This window comes from Cynoglossus semilaevis, chromosome 18 (assembly GCF_000523025.1).
Source record: "Cynoglossus semilaevis isolate Cse_v1.0 chromosome 18, Cse_v1.0, whole genome shotgun sequence".
In the NCBI taxonomy this organism is placed as follows: Eukaryota; Metazoa; Chordata; class Actinopteri; order Pleuronectiformes; family Cynoglossidae; genus Cynoglossus; species Cynoglossus semilaevis.
In genome coordinates, this window is record NC_024324.1 from 14,502,075 (window position 1) to 14,519,347 (window position 17,273).

Genomic DNA, 17,273 nt, shown 5'->3' on the forward strand with positions numbered 1-17,273 from the left:
TCACAATTTAGGGTTCATGATTACAACTTACCTCCAGATTAGTGGTTATTGTTAGTGGTTAAAATGACTGGCACATGTTGCCAATGTGCTTTCATACCAAAATATTACATATTATATTATATTATTGGGTGTATTTGCTGCAAGTACCCTTATACTGCAATCTTTACTATGAGACGGGGTTTCCAAAAGTAAGGGGCGCGACCCATAGAGGGGCATGGACGGAAGGAATGAATGTAACGTAATGCAGCATATTGTTCAAAAATCTTCAACAACCTTTTTATGCACATATATATATAAATATATATATACATATATAAAAAATAAAAGCATGATTAATAGGTATTTTGAATGTTAAAAAGAACCTGTTACACTGTTAAGGTGCGTAAAAACTGTTACATTTAAATTGTGTGACATACATTTGAAACTGAAAACAAAATATGTGTGTTTTTTTTAGCTTTTTAAGGCATTGAGATAAGCTGCCTATGATGAATCTGCTTCAGTTATTCCTCTGAAATCGCATTGTCCCTGCATTATATCTTCTAATTTCCTCTAAATAGGATCACGATTTATAAAAATAACATTGACGTTTAACCAGTTCTAAAGTACTGAAAAAATGTAATTAGGTAAAATCTATCTTTTCTTTGCTCAAATTCAACTCAAGTAAAAGTAATATTACCCATCTTAAAAATTTACTTTAAGTAAAAGTTACTTAGTTACTTTAAATTACTTACAAAAAGGGACAAGTGATACATTCAATCTGCAACTACTTGTTTTTAATCAGTGGCAGAAGTTGAGAATTCTGTGATCCATTTGAAAATGAATCTGCTTCAGTTATGCCAGAATTCTATGATCCATTTGAACACTTATACTGCAAATTCAAGCCACTAGAGCACACTTTAGTCTTGACAGTGACAGCTCTGTCCTCCGGGCGCAGGCGCATTTTGCATTGCATGATAAAGTTATTGCCTTATTTGCATTTGAAAACAAAGAGCTGGCTGAGATATGGCCAAGGATTTCCTTCTTTTTCTGCTCCACAAGAGCTCTCTAGTTGGCAATCCTCGACTTCCTTTTGTTGTTCGGCATCATCCAACGACAGGCTGGAGTCTCTCTCTTAGTCAAAGTTATGTGGACTCACTGTAAAAGATTGGGAGTGTTGGTTTTAGGTATAAGCATGAGGAATATTTTTCTCCAGACCAAGTTGAATTTAGATAAGGTGGCGCTGCAAGAAAGTCAGATAAGACCTGTGGAAGGACCTGAAGTTGTGCTGTACATGGAATGGACATCGTTTGTATTGCGGTGTCAATGGAGCACTGATACGACGGGTTACTAACCTTTGAAGCATTAAGGTCTTATGTAGGAGGCTGTCCATTGGCTAGAAGAAGTTGCATGGTTGACATTCGGTTTAATGGAAAGAGCTGCAGTTTTCCAAACAGTGACTCTAGAGTATTTGTATTTTGCTTCTGCACAACCTGGTTGCAGGTATCTACGTATATGGACTTAAAATTAGCAACTGCTGACAATGATGAACTGTGAAGTGACCCAGGTTTGGCATGTTCCTGCAGTGAAGTGGCAACTTGTTTTGGCTACTGTGAGCTCTCAAAAAAAAAATAAACAAGGATAATTGCTAATAAGCCTAAGAGATACTTACCTTGAAGTGATCCAAGATCCAAACCACAAGTAAACACATGATTTTAAACAGTTTTGCATTTTTATTAATATTTAATGAAAATAATGTTGCTGAAGGAAATGTATTTGTGGCTGTTCTACTCTGCCAGCGTTCATATTGGAGAAATGTTTGTACCTGGAGAAAACCAACACACCCTCAGGAAAAAAAAGAAAAGATCCCTGGAAAAAGAACAGACATGCTGTGCCGAGTTTGGCATGAATGTCACGAAAGTTATGTACAAACCTTTCGAAATTAAGCATTTTTTTAGTCGTTGAAAAGTAGAAGAATTGAAAATAATTTCTCTCAACGGTTCATGTCTTCTGAAATATTGGATTTTAAAACGACATCCACCCATCCTGCCCACAATAAAAAGTGTTAGGATAAAATTACACTATTATTTACTTATTACATTGCTTCTAGTACAAACATTATTAGCATATATATATTGTAAAGTACGTGGAAACCGTGTAAAAATTGTGTAAAAATTGATACTGTTTTTACAGGATTTGGTGATAGAGTTTGTAGGGGTTTAGTCACAACGCGTGTTCCTGCTTCCATGGCAACCACATTCAGGCGCTTTTTCTGTGACGTCACAGGTCCTGTGTCCGACATTGTCCACACAAACTGCTGCAGAAACGACTCTGACATTGCCTCTTGTTTAACCAAACCGCGAAGTGAGTGCTTTATTTTTTTACCCAACTCTCATTCTCTCACACACGTGCATATGTGACGTCCAGTTTCTCTGCGAGCCGTTTAAAAGCAATGTTTGTTATAACCAGCTAATCAGCGGTTAGCCGTTTGAGCTAGAGATGCTAACGGCGTTAATACTGTTTTGTTGCACGGACAGTTAAACCTTTTTGATTCGGTATTGACTTTAAATAAAATATTGTTACATGGCCTGTTCGTGTCTCGTCTGTGGTGCATGTGAAGTGGACTCGTGAAGCGGGATAATGTCATAACCGAAGGCTAACGCTACAGCCAGGCTAGTCTCACTTTAGCACCCGTGGGCAGGAGGTGACGGTGCAATACAGCGACTGTATCCACGCAGAGCCACATTAATGTTCACTTTTGTAATAAATACGTTCATTTTCGATATGGAATGAAGTACATTGCCGCGCTTTATTGTAACATTTACAGTATGGTTGTACATTACCTGCCAACACATTGCTAACGCGTGGGAGTACGTTCATTTAAAGGGGCAAAAATCAGATGAAGCATTTTTGTTATTAAAAAAAAAAGTTCACTGGAGAAGAGACCTTAAGCCCCGTCACACATCTGGACAATACACTATATTACATTTAATTTAACATAAATGATGACTGGATGAAAACACTGCTAAAGTTGACGAATTTTTTTGATAGTATCACTGTAGGTGATATTGTTGTGGTGATGTTATGTTGTTTTTATGTTTCTTGTGTTCATGCACATTCCCCTACATCAAGGGTGTCAAATTCGAATTCACAGTGGGCCAAAATTAAAAACTGTGACGAAACTTAATATTTATTGAAAAAGTTATGGGAATTGTACATGTTTCCCCAACTCTCCAGATCTGTAATGTAGAATTTTTTGTTTTAGTTTTGCGTACAACATTGAATCTGGAACAACCAAAGCTTAATTTTATAAACACATGAGAAATTTAATTTGAAATAAAACACCACATCAGTGGTATTTGTTTCTTAAGATGTGTCTCTATCTGAAGACTTTCCAGTTCCTTTTTAATGTAAATCTTTTTTCCACAGGCCGACAGCAAAAAAAACCCAAAATGTATGTGCTATAACATAGCGCTTACACCACTAATACTACAAATTCTGCCAGTATATAGGGGCTATACAGTGGCGGTCCAACTCTAGTACATATTTGATATGATTTGCGGGCCAAATATAATTACACTGTGGGCCAGATATGGCCCCCCGGGCCTGAGCTTGACACTTGCCCTACATAGACTTCACAACTATCACTTTTATTGTTTGTTGTAGCTGTCGACTTTAACTCGTCGACCTTTGAAAATGATAAAATGCCACAGGACTTCTTCTTCTATTGGCTTTTTATTCGTCTCTGTACTTCACTTCCAGCAGAGAGAAAGTTTATTTTTAAAAAAGACACATGTTCAAATGATTGGTCTGACAAGTAAGAAAAGACCTCAGCTGCTTGAACCTGGAAGGTTTACTATTACCTTAATGTAATACCTTTATATCATTTTTGTTTTTCTTATTTTCAGTGGATCGCAGCTTAAAACGCCGGCAGGTGAAGCCACTTGCTGCCTCTCTCCTAGACGCCCTTGACTATGACAGCTCAGACGACAGTGACTTTGAAGTGGGAGATGCCTCAGGTAAGTTTGGTTTGCCGAGCTGCTTTTGAGGTTGTTATTACGAAGCATACTTAAGATAATGTCACTTGCTTTTTCGTTGATATTTTGACTTGGAACATTAATGTTTGACTCAAATTGGACTTGATGAAATGGTTCATTCCGGTACTCATGATTGGTGTTGGTCCGATATTGGTCAAAATTTCCAGATTAAACATCGTAAAAAAACAACTATAGCTCATCTAATCTGATACCTAAGCCGAAATGCTCAACTTAGATTTGCGCAACAAGCCATAAACAGGGACACCAGCACCTCAGCAACAGCAGCCTATAACATGCTGGAGAAGAAAAGAAGGTATCGGATTAATATTGGTATTAGCATATACTCCAAGTTGCAGTATTGGACATGAAAAAGTCGTATTGAGCCATCCCTAATTTTTACATCTCTTGGAGGCTGAGTGGATCGGGACATAATTATTAATGACTTAAAGCAAACCATTGCTAAACCGAGATTTACTTATGTTGTTTGTGACCCATTTATGAACAAAATGTGACTTTGTCTTGTGCCAGGATCAGAAGGTACAGGCAACGGCAGTGACGAGGAAGGCTCCAAAGTGAGTGCCGCAGGTTCAGAAAGTGACTCAGACCATGCTGCTTCCGCAGATGACGGCATAGACGAGGAAGAGGCCAAAGATTTAGCCGTCGAAGACAACTTAACAGAAGACGAGGAAAGGACGAAACAGCAGCCCTCGTCCGAGAGCCCGTCTAAAGACGACTCCTCCGGCACACCACCAAAAGGTCGACGCAAGAGCAGAAAAACTGCCGAGTCCGAGCCTCCCGCTCTTGCCGTTGAGTCTGCCTCTTCCACGTCAACTGTTGTAAACCCCGATGAGAATCAGGCGGAGACAAAGAAATGGAACTTCCGCAGGAATCGACCCTTGCTGGACTTCACAACCATGGAGGAGCTGAACGAGATGGACGATTACGACAGTGAAGACGATAATGACTGGAGACCCACGGGGAAGAAGAAAAACAAAGCGGCGACTCAGAAAGGGGGCACCGAGGAAGAGGAAGGGGGCAGTGCTAGTGAGGATGATGACGACGATGACGACGACGATGATGACGAAGAGGACGGGGACGATGATAATGATAAGGAAGATGGCGATGATGGAGGACGGGGACGGTGATAATGATAAGGAAGATGGCGATGATAACAACAGTAGCAGTGACAGTGAAAAAGAGGTGAAGAAGCATGTGAAAAAGGCAAAGACCACCAGTAACTTTGATGAAGAGCTGACCAATGACAGCATGTCCCAAGGAAAAGGCAACGAGGTGAGCACCGATCTTGGTTCTCAAGGGCATGATTGAAGGCTCAGACAAAATCGTCTGTTTATTGTTAGGGGGGGGATTACAAGTTGTACGTTTTCGGTGGTTCCTTTCACATTCTCTGTACCTCAATATCTTCACTTTCCATTTATTAATTTAGTCTGGTGTAGGAATATAAATTATTTAAAATAAAGAAATAAATAATGGTAGACTATGGGAATGGAGAAGCACCGAACATACTCGCGTATAAGTCCATTCGCGTATAAGCCGACCCCTGAAAATTGATCCCAAAACGATGATTTTTGCAAAAACGCGCACATAAGCCGACCATAATGTTTTCATGTCTTACTCCTGCTGTGTGCATCAACAACCTCTTCCTTCCCAACACTGTTTACGTTAAAATTGAGAAGATTTCGCAATCATCGATCGCGCAGCAGAATCACTATGTGTTTCGCAACTATGTCAGAGTTGTATTTAAAACATGAATACGCTTGCTAAAGAAACCTCCGCTGTAGCGTGCGGATATATGTTCGATTTGGTGTTTATTATCGGTGATGATTCGATCCATGGAAAATTCTGTCCCAAATATTTATGCGCATATAAGACCCTCCCCCTGATTTCATCTTTATTTTTTGGGTGTTTTAAATTTGGCTTATATGCGAGTATGTACGGCAGATCTCAAGGTGTAAAACAACTTCTTATTATTATTATCTTTATGCCAACATTTTTGGTGTTTATTATCGGTGATGATTCGATCCATGGAAAATTCTGTCCCAAATATTTATGCGCATATAAGCCGACCTCCCGATTTCATCTTTAATTTTGAGTGTTTTAAATTTGGCTTATATGCGAGTACGTACGGCACATCTCAAGGTGTAAAACAACTTATTATTATTATTATTATCTTTATGCCAACATTTTTCATACGTGGCCAGTACACTTCTTGTATAGCCTGTAACCTGTCTGTCTCAATGATGAGATCACAAAAGTTCGGTAACTGATGAGGAGTTTGTATCACTCGATTTCTCCTTCCCCAGGATGCCTTGCTGGACCGCTCTCAGAACTGGAGTACTCAGCACATCCTGATCTGCTGCGTCTGTCTGGGAGACAACAGTGAAGATGCTGATGAGATCATCCAGTGTGACAATTGTGGTGTGACGGTCCACGAAGGTAAGCTGCGGAGTCAATTTAAACGTAACCCTATATATTTTTTTTTTTACTTTTTGACTTCGAGAGACATTCAATGCTAGCGTATACAGCACGTTTTTAATATATGCCTACTAGTTGAACACTGTACTCTTTTGTCTCTCTAAAATGAGGGAAGAGAGTGCATGGAATGCATGAAGGGTAAAAACATTTTTAAGAAAATTCAATTTGCTGTAGTTATTCACAATACCGTATCGATATTCTACACCACTGTATCGATTTTTTTAAATCAACAATTAACCCAACATAGTTGCAATTAACCAATTAACCCAACAATTAACATGCAAATATTCATGGTATCGATTTTTTTAAATCAACAATTAACATGCAAATATTCATGGTGTTGGTTCATTTTCTTTTTTTTTTCTTCTGAAAACTGTGTATCCCTTTGTTCTAATTTTAGTAACCTGACGTTAAGCATGTAAAAGCGTTGTTTGTTTACAATGGTGACAGTTTTCCTACAGTTAAATTGTTCAATATATTGTTCAATATATTGCTTTGCTTATAGTATCGCAATATATCGCGATATATCGCATCGCTGCCCCTGTATCGTGATACGTGTCGCATTGCCAAATCCTCGACAATACACACCCCTAGTTATCTAATATGCAATATGCCTGAAATTCAACTTTTAAGCCCAGACGTGGGCAAACTTTTTGACTCGTGGGCCACAATTGTTCTAAAATTTGACAGGAGCAGATAGATGGAGCGTTTGTGAAATAAGATAAAAGCCAAAATGCTGAAATGCTTTTTTTCCCCACTATTTTCCATCTAATGGGGAAACATGGGTATTGCAGGGAAAAGGGGTTGATGATGATAATAAAAATAAATTATACAATTTGGGAAATTTTGGCGGGCCGGATTAGAAAGCTGAACGGGCCACATCCGGCCCCCGGGCCTTAGTTTGCCCATGCCTGAGTTGAGATGGAACGTTCGGGTGACCTAACATAAATGACATGTAAAAGTCGGGCCGTGTTTTTTTGCTGCCTAGCAACAACAGATTGCATTTAATAATGCTTTACCAGAACTGTATTCCTGTTGAAATTAGCGAGTATCATTTGTCCCTAACGAAACCAATATTTTTGTTTTTGCAGGCTGTTACGGCGTGGACGGCGAAAGCGACTCGATCATGAGCTCAGCCTCGGAGAACTCGACCGAGCCGTGGTTCTGTGATGCCTGTAAGAACGGCGTGACTCCCAGCTGTGAGCTTTGCCCGAACCAGGACGGCATCTTCAAAGAAACCGATGCCGGGAGGTGGGCTGCAGCTGCACAGTGATGCAGTGATTTGCTGTCCATAATGAGGGGCCAGCGAGTTAGAATGGGCCGTGCTTAGCAGTGCCTTCAAACGGTCTGGGCCACTGGCAGCTGAAATCTGTTTTAATTGTACATGTATGCAGTGCTCGGGAGCAAAGTAAGATGGAGAGAAAGTGGCAGAGGAAGGATGAGGGGGTAAAGAGGAGGAAAGGAGATAGTGGGGAGAAAAGGAGTAAGAGAAAAGACTGTGTTATGTGAAGCGTGGGGACTTCAGCCACGTTATCGCTGATAGTATTCCTCAGCCAGGCTGCACCCGAATTTACTACTTCACTAGAGCATGAAAAACACAGCAAATTAAACTGTGAAGCGGTTTGCTTGCCAGAGATGGATATCTATATATTGGACTCTGGATTCTTTTCCCTAAAGTCCGCATTTGAAATTGTGTCACAGCACACTGTAGTTAAGAGTCTGCAGCTACATAAATGTATGAATCCATTTGTCTTTTTGATGTGTCTGCGCAAGTCTATGCCGCAGATGTTTTTTACATTTTTTTTTTAGCCATATTAAGTTTAGAGTTTTTACAGAATTGCACTGCATTTATTTCAAAACTACTGATAGCAGGGACTAGATCCTGATTTCAAAATCTTTATTAAGAACTTGATTCAGGGGTTTTATTTGTCATTTGTCACACAGGGAAATATGGCCCATATATATATATATATATATATATCAACTTTTTGCCAAAATTTAATAAGTTCATATTGTCCAAACACTTAATTTCCGATTTTGATAACCGATATCGATATTCACTGTTACTTTTTTAAACTATTTTCATGTTGCACCACTAGGCCAGGGTGTGTCCACACTTTGTTTGCTTGGCAGCTACTTTTCAATAGACCACACCTTAGTGATCTACCTATATTGATAGTATACAATATATATATTTAGCCATGTGAGCTGAATATATTTTATATATACGTTGAATATAACATTCGCAGTATAACTTTATTGATTAAATAGCTGTAACTGTATGGCCCAATATAATTCAATAATTATGTTGTTGCTCATCTAGTGCTAGAGATATAATATATAAATCTTTATTTTTTATTTTAATTGCTCGATCTACCAGTACTGCTTTTTCTGCTGGTACTGGTATATATATTTATGTCTATATATATGTGTATATATCTATATATGTATATATATATGTGTGTATATCTATATATATATATATATATAGTCCTTGATGTAACTATTTTTGGATATGTATATAAATATATACAGTATATATATGTTTATATATACTTTAATGTCACCTTCTTTGTCTTTAAATTTTTATTCAATACAGTGTTCCCTCTCTATATTGCGGTTCTCCTTTGCTCCCTCAGTACATCGCAGATTTTTTTTTTTCAATCCGTTCCTGGGATTCTTGGAATCTTGGGTCTTGGAACGCACCTACCGTGATAGGAGAGGGAATACTGTATACCAGTAAAGACTGGCATTTTTATTGAGCATCATGTAGTAGCTCAAAATAACAATAAAATGTACATTGAATATTAGAATACATGAAAAAAACATTTTTAGGTTGGCGGGTTTCTTCAGTCAAAATAACATGTTAATTAGTTGAAGTTTTAACAAATTATTTATTCTTCTTTTTTTTCAGATGGGTTCATGTGGTCTGTGCACTTTATGTTCCTGGAGTAGCATTTGGAGACATTGATAAACTACGGCCAGTGACGCTCACCGAGATGAATTATTCAAAATACGGCGCAAAGGCAAGTACTCTTTCTACATACTGACGGTGGTCACTGATTTAGAGTTTATGTAAGGTTTTACTGCCAATTTGAACTGATTCCTGCATGTAGAGATGTCTTCTTGGACTATTGCATCTTGGCCTAATGTCCAGTTACACTCTGAGTATCTCTTTTTCTTTAGTTACAATTGCCGTACAATTATCGGATAGTGTTTAATCCACTCCACATATTATTGGGATTTCTACTTGTTGGGCAACTCTGATCTAGACAAAACCCAGAATGTGTGTATATATATAAATATATATATATACAAACACATATATATATACATATATACACATATACATACATATACACATATACATATATACATATATAGAAATATTTATATGTATATATATACACATATATATAAATATATATATTATATACACACACATACAGTATATGTATATAGTCTTCTCTAGGATAGTTACGAGTCCATCTTTTTTGTTGTCAGTTAAGTGAGAGGTAGCCTCATATCGTATGGGAAAATGAAGCCACTTCAATAAAGAGTAAAACCAGGTTCTTTCCAAGGAAACCGCATTTTTTGGGAAAACTGCTGCATGTTGATGCTGGATCGCTGACAAAACATGTACTTGTACAAGTCTGTGTGGGTTCTCCCGCATCCAAGTATTATTATTCTATTCATATAAGACATATGTGTCAAACTCAAGGCCCGTGGACCAAATGTGGCCTGTCAAAGTAATTTTGTGTGGCCTGTGGGAGCTTAAAAAGTGTGTAATTACCTGATGATAATAAAGTCCATGTTGCTGAGGTTCTTAACTTGATTATTTTTTATTACATTAATACATTATGGAGTAGTTATATCTGATATCACATGTCATTTAACATCAAGATAAATGACATGTAAAAGTCATGCATAAAGTCATGCAAAAAGTCAGAAGTATAATGATAATTTTTGGCGGCCCGAATTAAAAAGCCTAATGTGCCACATCCGGCCCTCGGTCCTTAGTTTACCCATGCCTGATCTATACAGTCTCACAGTTACAATCAGCCCTTCAACGGGAACTGTAATCCTGATGTGGCCCGACCCGATGAAAATGAGTTTGGCAGCCCTGTTCTGAGAAGTTCAGATAAGATTCTTGAAGATGTTTCACCTGTAATTCAAGAGGCTTCTTCATTTCTAACTAACCTCTCTCCCTGTGACAAATAGGAGTGCAGTTTTTGTGAGGACACTCGCTTTGCCAGGACGGGTGTGTGCATCAGCTGTGACGCCGGAATGTGTCGATCCTACTTCCATGTCACCTGTGCGCAGAGGGAGGGACTTCTGTCCGAGGCCGCAGCAGAGGAGGTATAGGCAGCAGCCCAGCTATTTAATGCTATTTTGTTATCGATGGCCTAATTTTTAACCCAGGTTAAAAATATCAGCAAGAGCAAATATCCGACCAAGTATCTCCCATAAGATGAATACAAATAAACAAACAAAAAAAAAAGCAGAAATCCCAGAAAATATAAATACAGTAACAATCATAAATAAAGCCCCGTCTTGTATGAACCATACCTTAAGTATGATGTTTACATTTTGAAAAATATTAAAATATATGTTATAATCAGTTATGCAATAATCAAATTAAACTTACCGTTTAGTTTCTCTCGCAAATAAACAAAAATTATGTTCTATCTAAGAGCTATTGGCCATGGAGAAAAAAAGAAAAGAAAAAAAATTGTAAAAAAAAACAAAAACAAACAGCAAGTGTTTTTTTACTATACTATTTTGATGTCATAGTGTAGCGGTTAGCATGCGTGCCTTGTAGGCAAAGAGCAGAAAGGTTTGATTCCCAGAGGAATGGCGCCCTTGTGTGGAGTTGCAACCATGTACTTAATGGCGCCCCCTGTGGCAGTCTGTGTCTGTCGCGAAAACTCACACTCACAAATAAGGGACTCCATTATTATTATTGTTATTATTATTATTATTATTATTACCTTAGTGTAGTGGTTCCTAAAGTGGGAGTGGGCCCCCTTGAGATGCATGGAGGTATTGCACAAGATGCACAGCTAGTCAAATTTAGTTAATTTTGTAATATATATTCTAAGTCTTTTTCAGTAGGAAAGAAATCATTGATTTGTAATTGTATTTCTTTTTTTTTATGTCAGAGTAAAAAAAAAAAAAGAGTTAGAGTGATTTGACTAAAGTAGGTTTAAATGTGTCGACGTGTTAGGAACTGGAAAATAGGCCACAAATGGTTCAGGAGCCACTGCTTTAGTGGAGCGCAGCCAAATTTCTCCAATTCATGTGAGTGACAAAGCTGGGTCCATTAAGTACCATTTTAGAAAATTAGATCTAAAGAGCCGTCCAAGACATTATTTAAATGCCAAAGGTGAAGAGTCCGCTTTTACACCGTCCACTTTTGGCCAGTGAGAAACTCAGGTGCCATTACATGTATTTGATTATCTTTAAATGTGTTCTTGAATTCTTACTTTTTTTTTTTTTTTTTTTTTGCTTCCCCCCCAGGATATTGCAGATCCATTTTTTGCATACTGCAAACAACATGCAGACCGTTTCGACAGGAAGTGGAAAAGGAAGAATTATCTGGCGCTGCAGTCCTACTGTAAGGTCTCCTTGCAAGAGCGAGAGAAGCAGCTTACTCCCGAAGCTCAGGTTAGACTGGTTTATATCAGCGACAGCAGACAAGGCTGACAACAACTTGACCGTTGTAACAACTGAAAGCATGTTTAGTCCTCACTGCAATCGCCCCAAAGTTACAGCCACTGAGGAAGGGAGTGTTACGTTTTACCGTAATTTCCAGACTATTGAGCGCACCTGAATAAAAGAATAATAAAATTTAAAAAATAATAAAAATAAAGAAAAAAATAATTCTACATATATAGGCCACACTTCTCTATAAGCCGCAGGCGTCTACATTGTAACGTGATATTTACACAGAAGAGACTTAGTGATCTGCTAACGTTAGCTCCGCGGCTAACTCCCTTTACTTTGTGCTTGTCCGCAGCATAGGTAAACAGAAACAGGGAAGTTGGGGTCTTTATTATCAGCCGCACCGAGCACCACAGAACATAAACTGCGTTTTAACAGCTCCTCTATAACCAACTCACTCTTCAACATGACAGGGCTCAAACTGCCCTCAACTTTCGCTACCGTTCTCTCTCTCGCCCGCGCCCCACGCACATATACGCACACAGCCATTCACAGACAGACATACGCTACTAGTATAACGCACAGTAGCCTACCAGAAAAGTCATTGATCGCTAGCGGCATTAGCCTCGTTAGCCCGTAAAAATCCATAAATTAGCAGCATCATTGTTAGTGATTAAAATTTGACGAATTTAAAAAAAGTTAACGTTTAAAAATTTTGAATATTCGTACTTCACAATATGGTGCCATTGCCAAAACCTTGCTGACGCCGCCTTACTTTTGACGATGTGGTGAAACTTGCATATTTCCGAAAGCATGCAGACCTTCTTATTCTTAACCCTGACTGCAAACAGTATAAATCTTGATTGATGGCTGTCCGGATTTCAAGAATTTAACACATTTTTCAAAAACATGTCAGAAATAACGTCTCAAGACGCAACCTTGAATTAAAAAATACCTAATTTGAAATTAAAGACTATTTTAATTTTTGCACACAGAAGGAAATACACCTTCCCCTTTCCAACTTCGAGACATTTTATTTTAGTGCCTTTACCTTTGTGAAAACACACTGAACAGACAGTGAAAAAAAAGACGAAGAAAAAAAAACTCATGAAAGTATTTTTCTCTCTTATGTGTTGACATGTCTTCAGCCTTTAAAATAAGACTTTTCCCTCAAAACCAAAACTGGGACTGCGAGTCGCAAGTGTCAGTCATATCAGTCGGGTCCGAGAGCAATTGAAAGAAATTGTCAGTCACAGCACTGACATTGACAGGTTTTGAAAATGCGTCCCGCAGCAAAACAATACTGCAAGCGTGGACAGTTGGACTTATTTGAATTTACTTGAAGACTTTTCTTCCTCTCTCATCAAAAATCATATACAGCCCGCTTTCTAGTGGAATAGTGTATACAGTGTTCCCTCTCTTTATCACGGTTCTCCTTTCGCTCCCTCAGTACATCGCAATTTATTTATTTTTTAATTCGTTACGTTAGAAGTTCCCTGCTATCGCGGTATTTTACGGTAATTTTTTTTTTTTTTTTTAAATTTCCAATATTTTCGTTATTTTCATGATAAGAAACGTTTTCTAACCTAATATTAAAAAAACTGCATTGCTGGTAGCTTTGTTTACGTACACAGCATCGGGCATGCTCCTCTGTTCCTTCACGCTGATTGGCTCATGCCTTGTCCCGGCTCCTACTAATATAATGAGAGGCTTGATTACTCCAATTGCGCTCACCTGCGGCCCGTGCTCTCCCTCCTTGCAGCTGAGCGCTAACCTCCGCTGCGTCACGTATTTAATTTATTTACATAATAAATTGCATATAATTGTGTAGTAAAGTAATACAGTCTAGGGAGGGTTGATAACAGTGTGGGGGAGGTTCGTAAAGGGTAAATATAAAGGTAAATAATATAATAATAAAATAATAATCTCGCCTATCTACTTTGCGGATTTTCCCTTTTCGCGGGAACGCAACTACCGCGATAGGAGAGGGACCATTGTAGTATGTATTTTCTAATCGGTACAAACCACTACATGAGTTGCTGCCACCTAGTGACTGGAGGCGTATTTATCGTTCAAAACATACCCTACCCGCCCCCTCACCCCGCCTGCCGAGCTATTCGAGAAGTACTGATTTTAAGGGGAACGTTTAACAGCAACGCAAAAAAGGGAAACATCACATTTACAATTTGTTCCAGTACTTGATTGAGTAATTTCCGGAGTCAGTTAATTAATCACGATTTCAATATTATCAAAACAACTGTGATTAGGATTTCCTCCCTAATTGTGCAGCCCTTCTGTAAATACTGCATCCCACTTCTGCGGTGAAACGCTGGCTGACTTCTGAACGTGCCAGTGGGCCAATAATTTAAGGCAATTAGACAACCGATAATTAGCACACAGAGGAGGAACAATGAAAATTAAAACTGAAATTAAATCAAAATGGCCATGTTTGTTATACTGCGTTGCAAAGTGACAATTGAGTTTCCCTATCATTATCTATCATCAAATGCCAGACATCTCAAGACGAACCGATTTGAATTCCTGGCGACCCCGTGTGGGGTCACGACCCAAGGGTTGCAAAATACTGATTATATCAACTGTGTTCCTTTCGAAGGCTCGGATCTCCACTCGCCTGCAGCAGTACAGGGCAAAAGCGGAATTGTCCAGGAACACCAGGCCACAGGCATGGGTGCCCCGGGAAAAACTGCCACGCCCGCTTACGTCGAGCGCTTCAGCCATTAGGAAACTCATGAGAAAGGCAGAGCTGATGGGCATAAGCACCGACATCTTCCCCGTAGACACGTCCGACACCAACGCCAGCATGGACGGACGAAGGAAACATAAGCAGCCTGCCCTCACAGCTGACTTTGTCAATTACTATCTAGGTGAGAAATACTTTCATCTTTTCCCACTGACAGTTATAGCACTTCTAAAGAACGGGCATTTTCACTTTGGTGTGTTGTGTTTGTGTTTTATTAGATATTGGGGAGGGGGAAAAAACAACAAACATTTTTGTACACTTCCACACACTGCACGATATGTGTAGGAGTTCGAAACAATTCAGAAAGCTATAAATAAGGAAGATGTTCTTCCAAAAGGTGACAAGTTATGATTCATGGATGTGGAAAGTGATGCAACAACCTTTCTTATAGCGAAAAATAAATTATTTGTTCGATAAAAAAAAAAAAAATAGGAAAAGCAGAAACACAAAACCAGATAAGCTCCCTACTATTTACGATTTAGCATTCTTATCGTTTTGGATTAAAATGAAATGATTGAATCAATGAAAATTAACAGCAAGTTTGTTAAGTTTTTTTTAAAAAAATACTTCAATCCTTACAAGAAAAATGTTAGGGATGCCTCGATCCGATACTCGGTATCTGTCCGATATTGGTCAAAATTTGACTCCGATCCATCCGATATGATACCTAAGCCCAAATGCTCAACTTAGCTTTGCGCGACAAGCTGTAAACGGTACACTGTCGCATTAGCAACGTCACCCGCGGCAAGATGGAGGAGAAAAGAAGGTATCAACTTGATATCAGAAAAGGCAGATGCAGATACTCTTGCAGTACCTCCCTTGTAGTATAAGTATCGGCATTGGACATGAAAAATTTGTAAATAAATAGGAGTGAAAAATCATCAAACATTCACGCGTCACACCATAAAGGCAGGTTGAACCCTGTCGTCCGTTTATTAGACACATCGATTATGTTGCGATCAACAGTGCAGGTAAATAATAAATTGAAACTTGAGTAACAGCGCAAGGTCACAAGTACTTTAATATTGGTACACGTATACCTAATACAACAATGTAAGCATTTTATTCCCCCAGTTTTTTTTACCAAGGTTCCTTCAGTCCTCCTTGCTTGTATTTTTCTCTCAACTTTGTATCAACTCTTATTATTATTTCTGCAAGATAATTCCGACCTCAATGTGTAGCTGGACAATACACTCTTGAATGTCTTTTTTTTTATATCTATATACAAGTAGATTTTGATCGCAGAATTGATTTTTGTCTTGTTGACATTCAGAGCGGAACATGCGAATGATCCAGATCCAGGACAACATCTCTGAACAGAAGAACTTGAAAGATAAGCTGGAGAGCGAGCAAGAAAAACTGCACGTGGAGTACAACAAGGTGAGTGCGCAGAATCCGTTTCTACCCTCTTTGTAAGCCAATGTGGTTTGAAGTAAAACATGGCATTATAAAAAAAATGAGTTACTTTTGTTAAGTTTTTTAATGACCGACATTTGGCATGGAGCTTGCTGCTAGTTTGTATGACCTAATAAACCTTTTGGCTTTGCAAGTTCTCAATGTAATAATGATAATAATGATATAATAATAATATTATATAACATAACAAAAAATATAATCAATCAAAACAGCTTGACAACCTAAAACATATTTGGCTTTTTTTTAAGTTTTACCTAGACAAAAAAAATATAAATAAAATAAATAATAAAAACCAAAAAAACATTTTTTTAACCAATTTTTTAATTCATAAAAATTGGCAACTTAATTGAAAGTCAACTTGAGTTAAAACTAAATACTTAAAATAAAATACTTATAAATTAAATGTACTATGGAACCACAAACATCCGCTACATTATGAAACCACAATAAAAAAATATCTTAGATAATAAACTTGCTAGAACAGGCATGGGCAAACTAACTTTTCCAAATTATATAATTTATTAATATTATCATTATACCTTGCCTCTCCCCTGCAATACCCACGTTCCCCCAATAGATGGCGTAGAAAATCATAAAATAATTTTAGCATTTTAGCCTTTATGCAAGACTTTTACATGTCATTTATCTGAGTTCACACGTACTCTCGCATCTATCTGCTCCTGACCCCCTGTTCAATTTGAGGACAATTGTGTCCCGCGGGTCAAAAAGTTTGCCCATGCCTGTGCTAGAACTATTATTTCGCTACCATACATGCAGTTATTATTAGCATCAGTTGTTCTTTAATGGCCGTTTTTGTGTTCCACCGAGAACCTTGGTATCATTGTCTTCCCCTCAAAGAAGACCTTTGTGCAAATGAATGCCTTTGCAAGTGTGTCTATAACTTACAGTATTTATCTGAATAGATC

The 17,273-nt window shown here is 38.2% G+C and overlaps 1 protein-coding gene across 5 annotated transcripts in view; it reads left to right on the plus strand.

Annotated features, from left to right (window-relative positions):
• Window positions 1-2,221: 2,221 nt before the first annotated feature.
• The window catches only part of phf14 (PHD finger protein 14), a 70,104-nt gene continuing 55,052 nt past the window's right edge, over window positions 2,222-17,273 (plus strand). For all 5 annotated transcript variants that reach the window (XM_017041273.2, XM_025065090.1, XM_017041274.2 and 2 more), the window contains exons 1-11: window positions 2,222-2,340; window positions 3,885-3,995; window positions 4,542-5,097; window positions 5,141-5,303; window positions 6,335-6,467; window positions 7,598-7,757; window positions 9,421-9,532; window positions 10,728-10,865; window positions 12,027-12,173; window positions 14,785-15,055; window positions 16,205-16,311. In XM_017041273.2, coding sequence (XP_016896762.2) covers window positions 2,223-2,340; window positions 3,885-3,995; window positions 4,542-5,097; window positions 5,141-5,303; window positions 6,335-6,467; window positions 7,598-7,757; window positions 9,421-9,532; window positions 10,728-10,865; window positions 12,027-12,173; window positions 14,785-15,055; window positions 16,205-16,311 — 2,016 coding nt within the window. In that variant the 5' untranslated portion in view covers window position 2,222. The remainder of the gene's footprint in view (window positions 2,341-3,884; window positions 3,996-4,541; window positions 5,098-5,140; window positions 5,304-6,334; window positions 6,468-7,597; window positions 7,758-9,420; window positions 9,533-10,727; window positions 10,866-12,026; window positions 12,174-14,784; window positions 15,056-16,204; window positions 16,312-17,273) is intronic.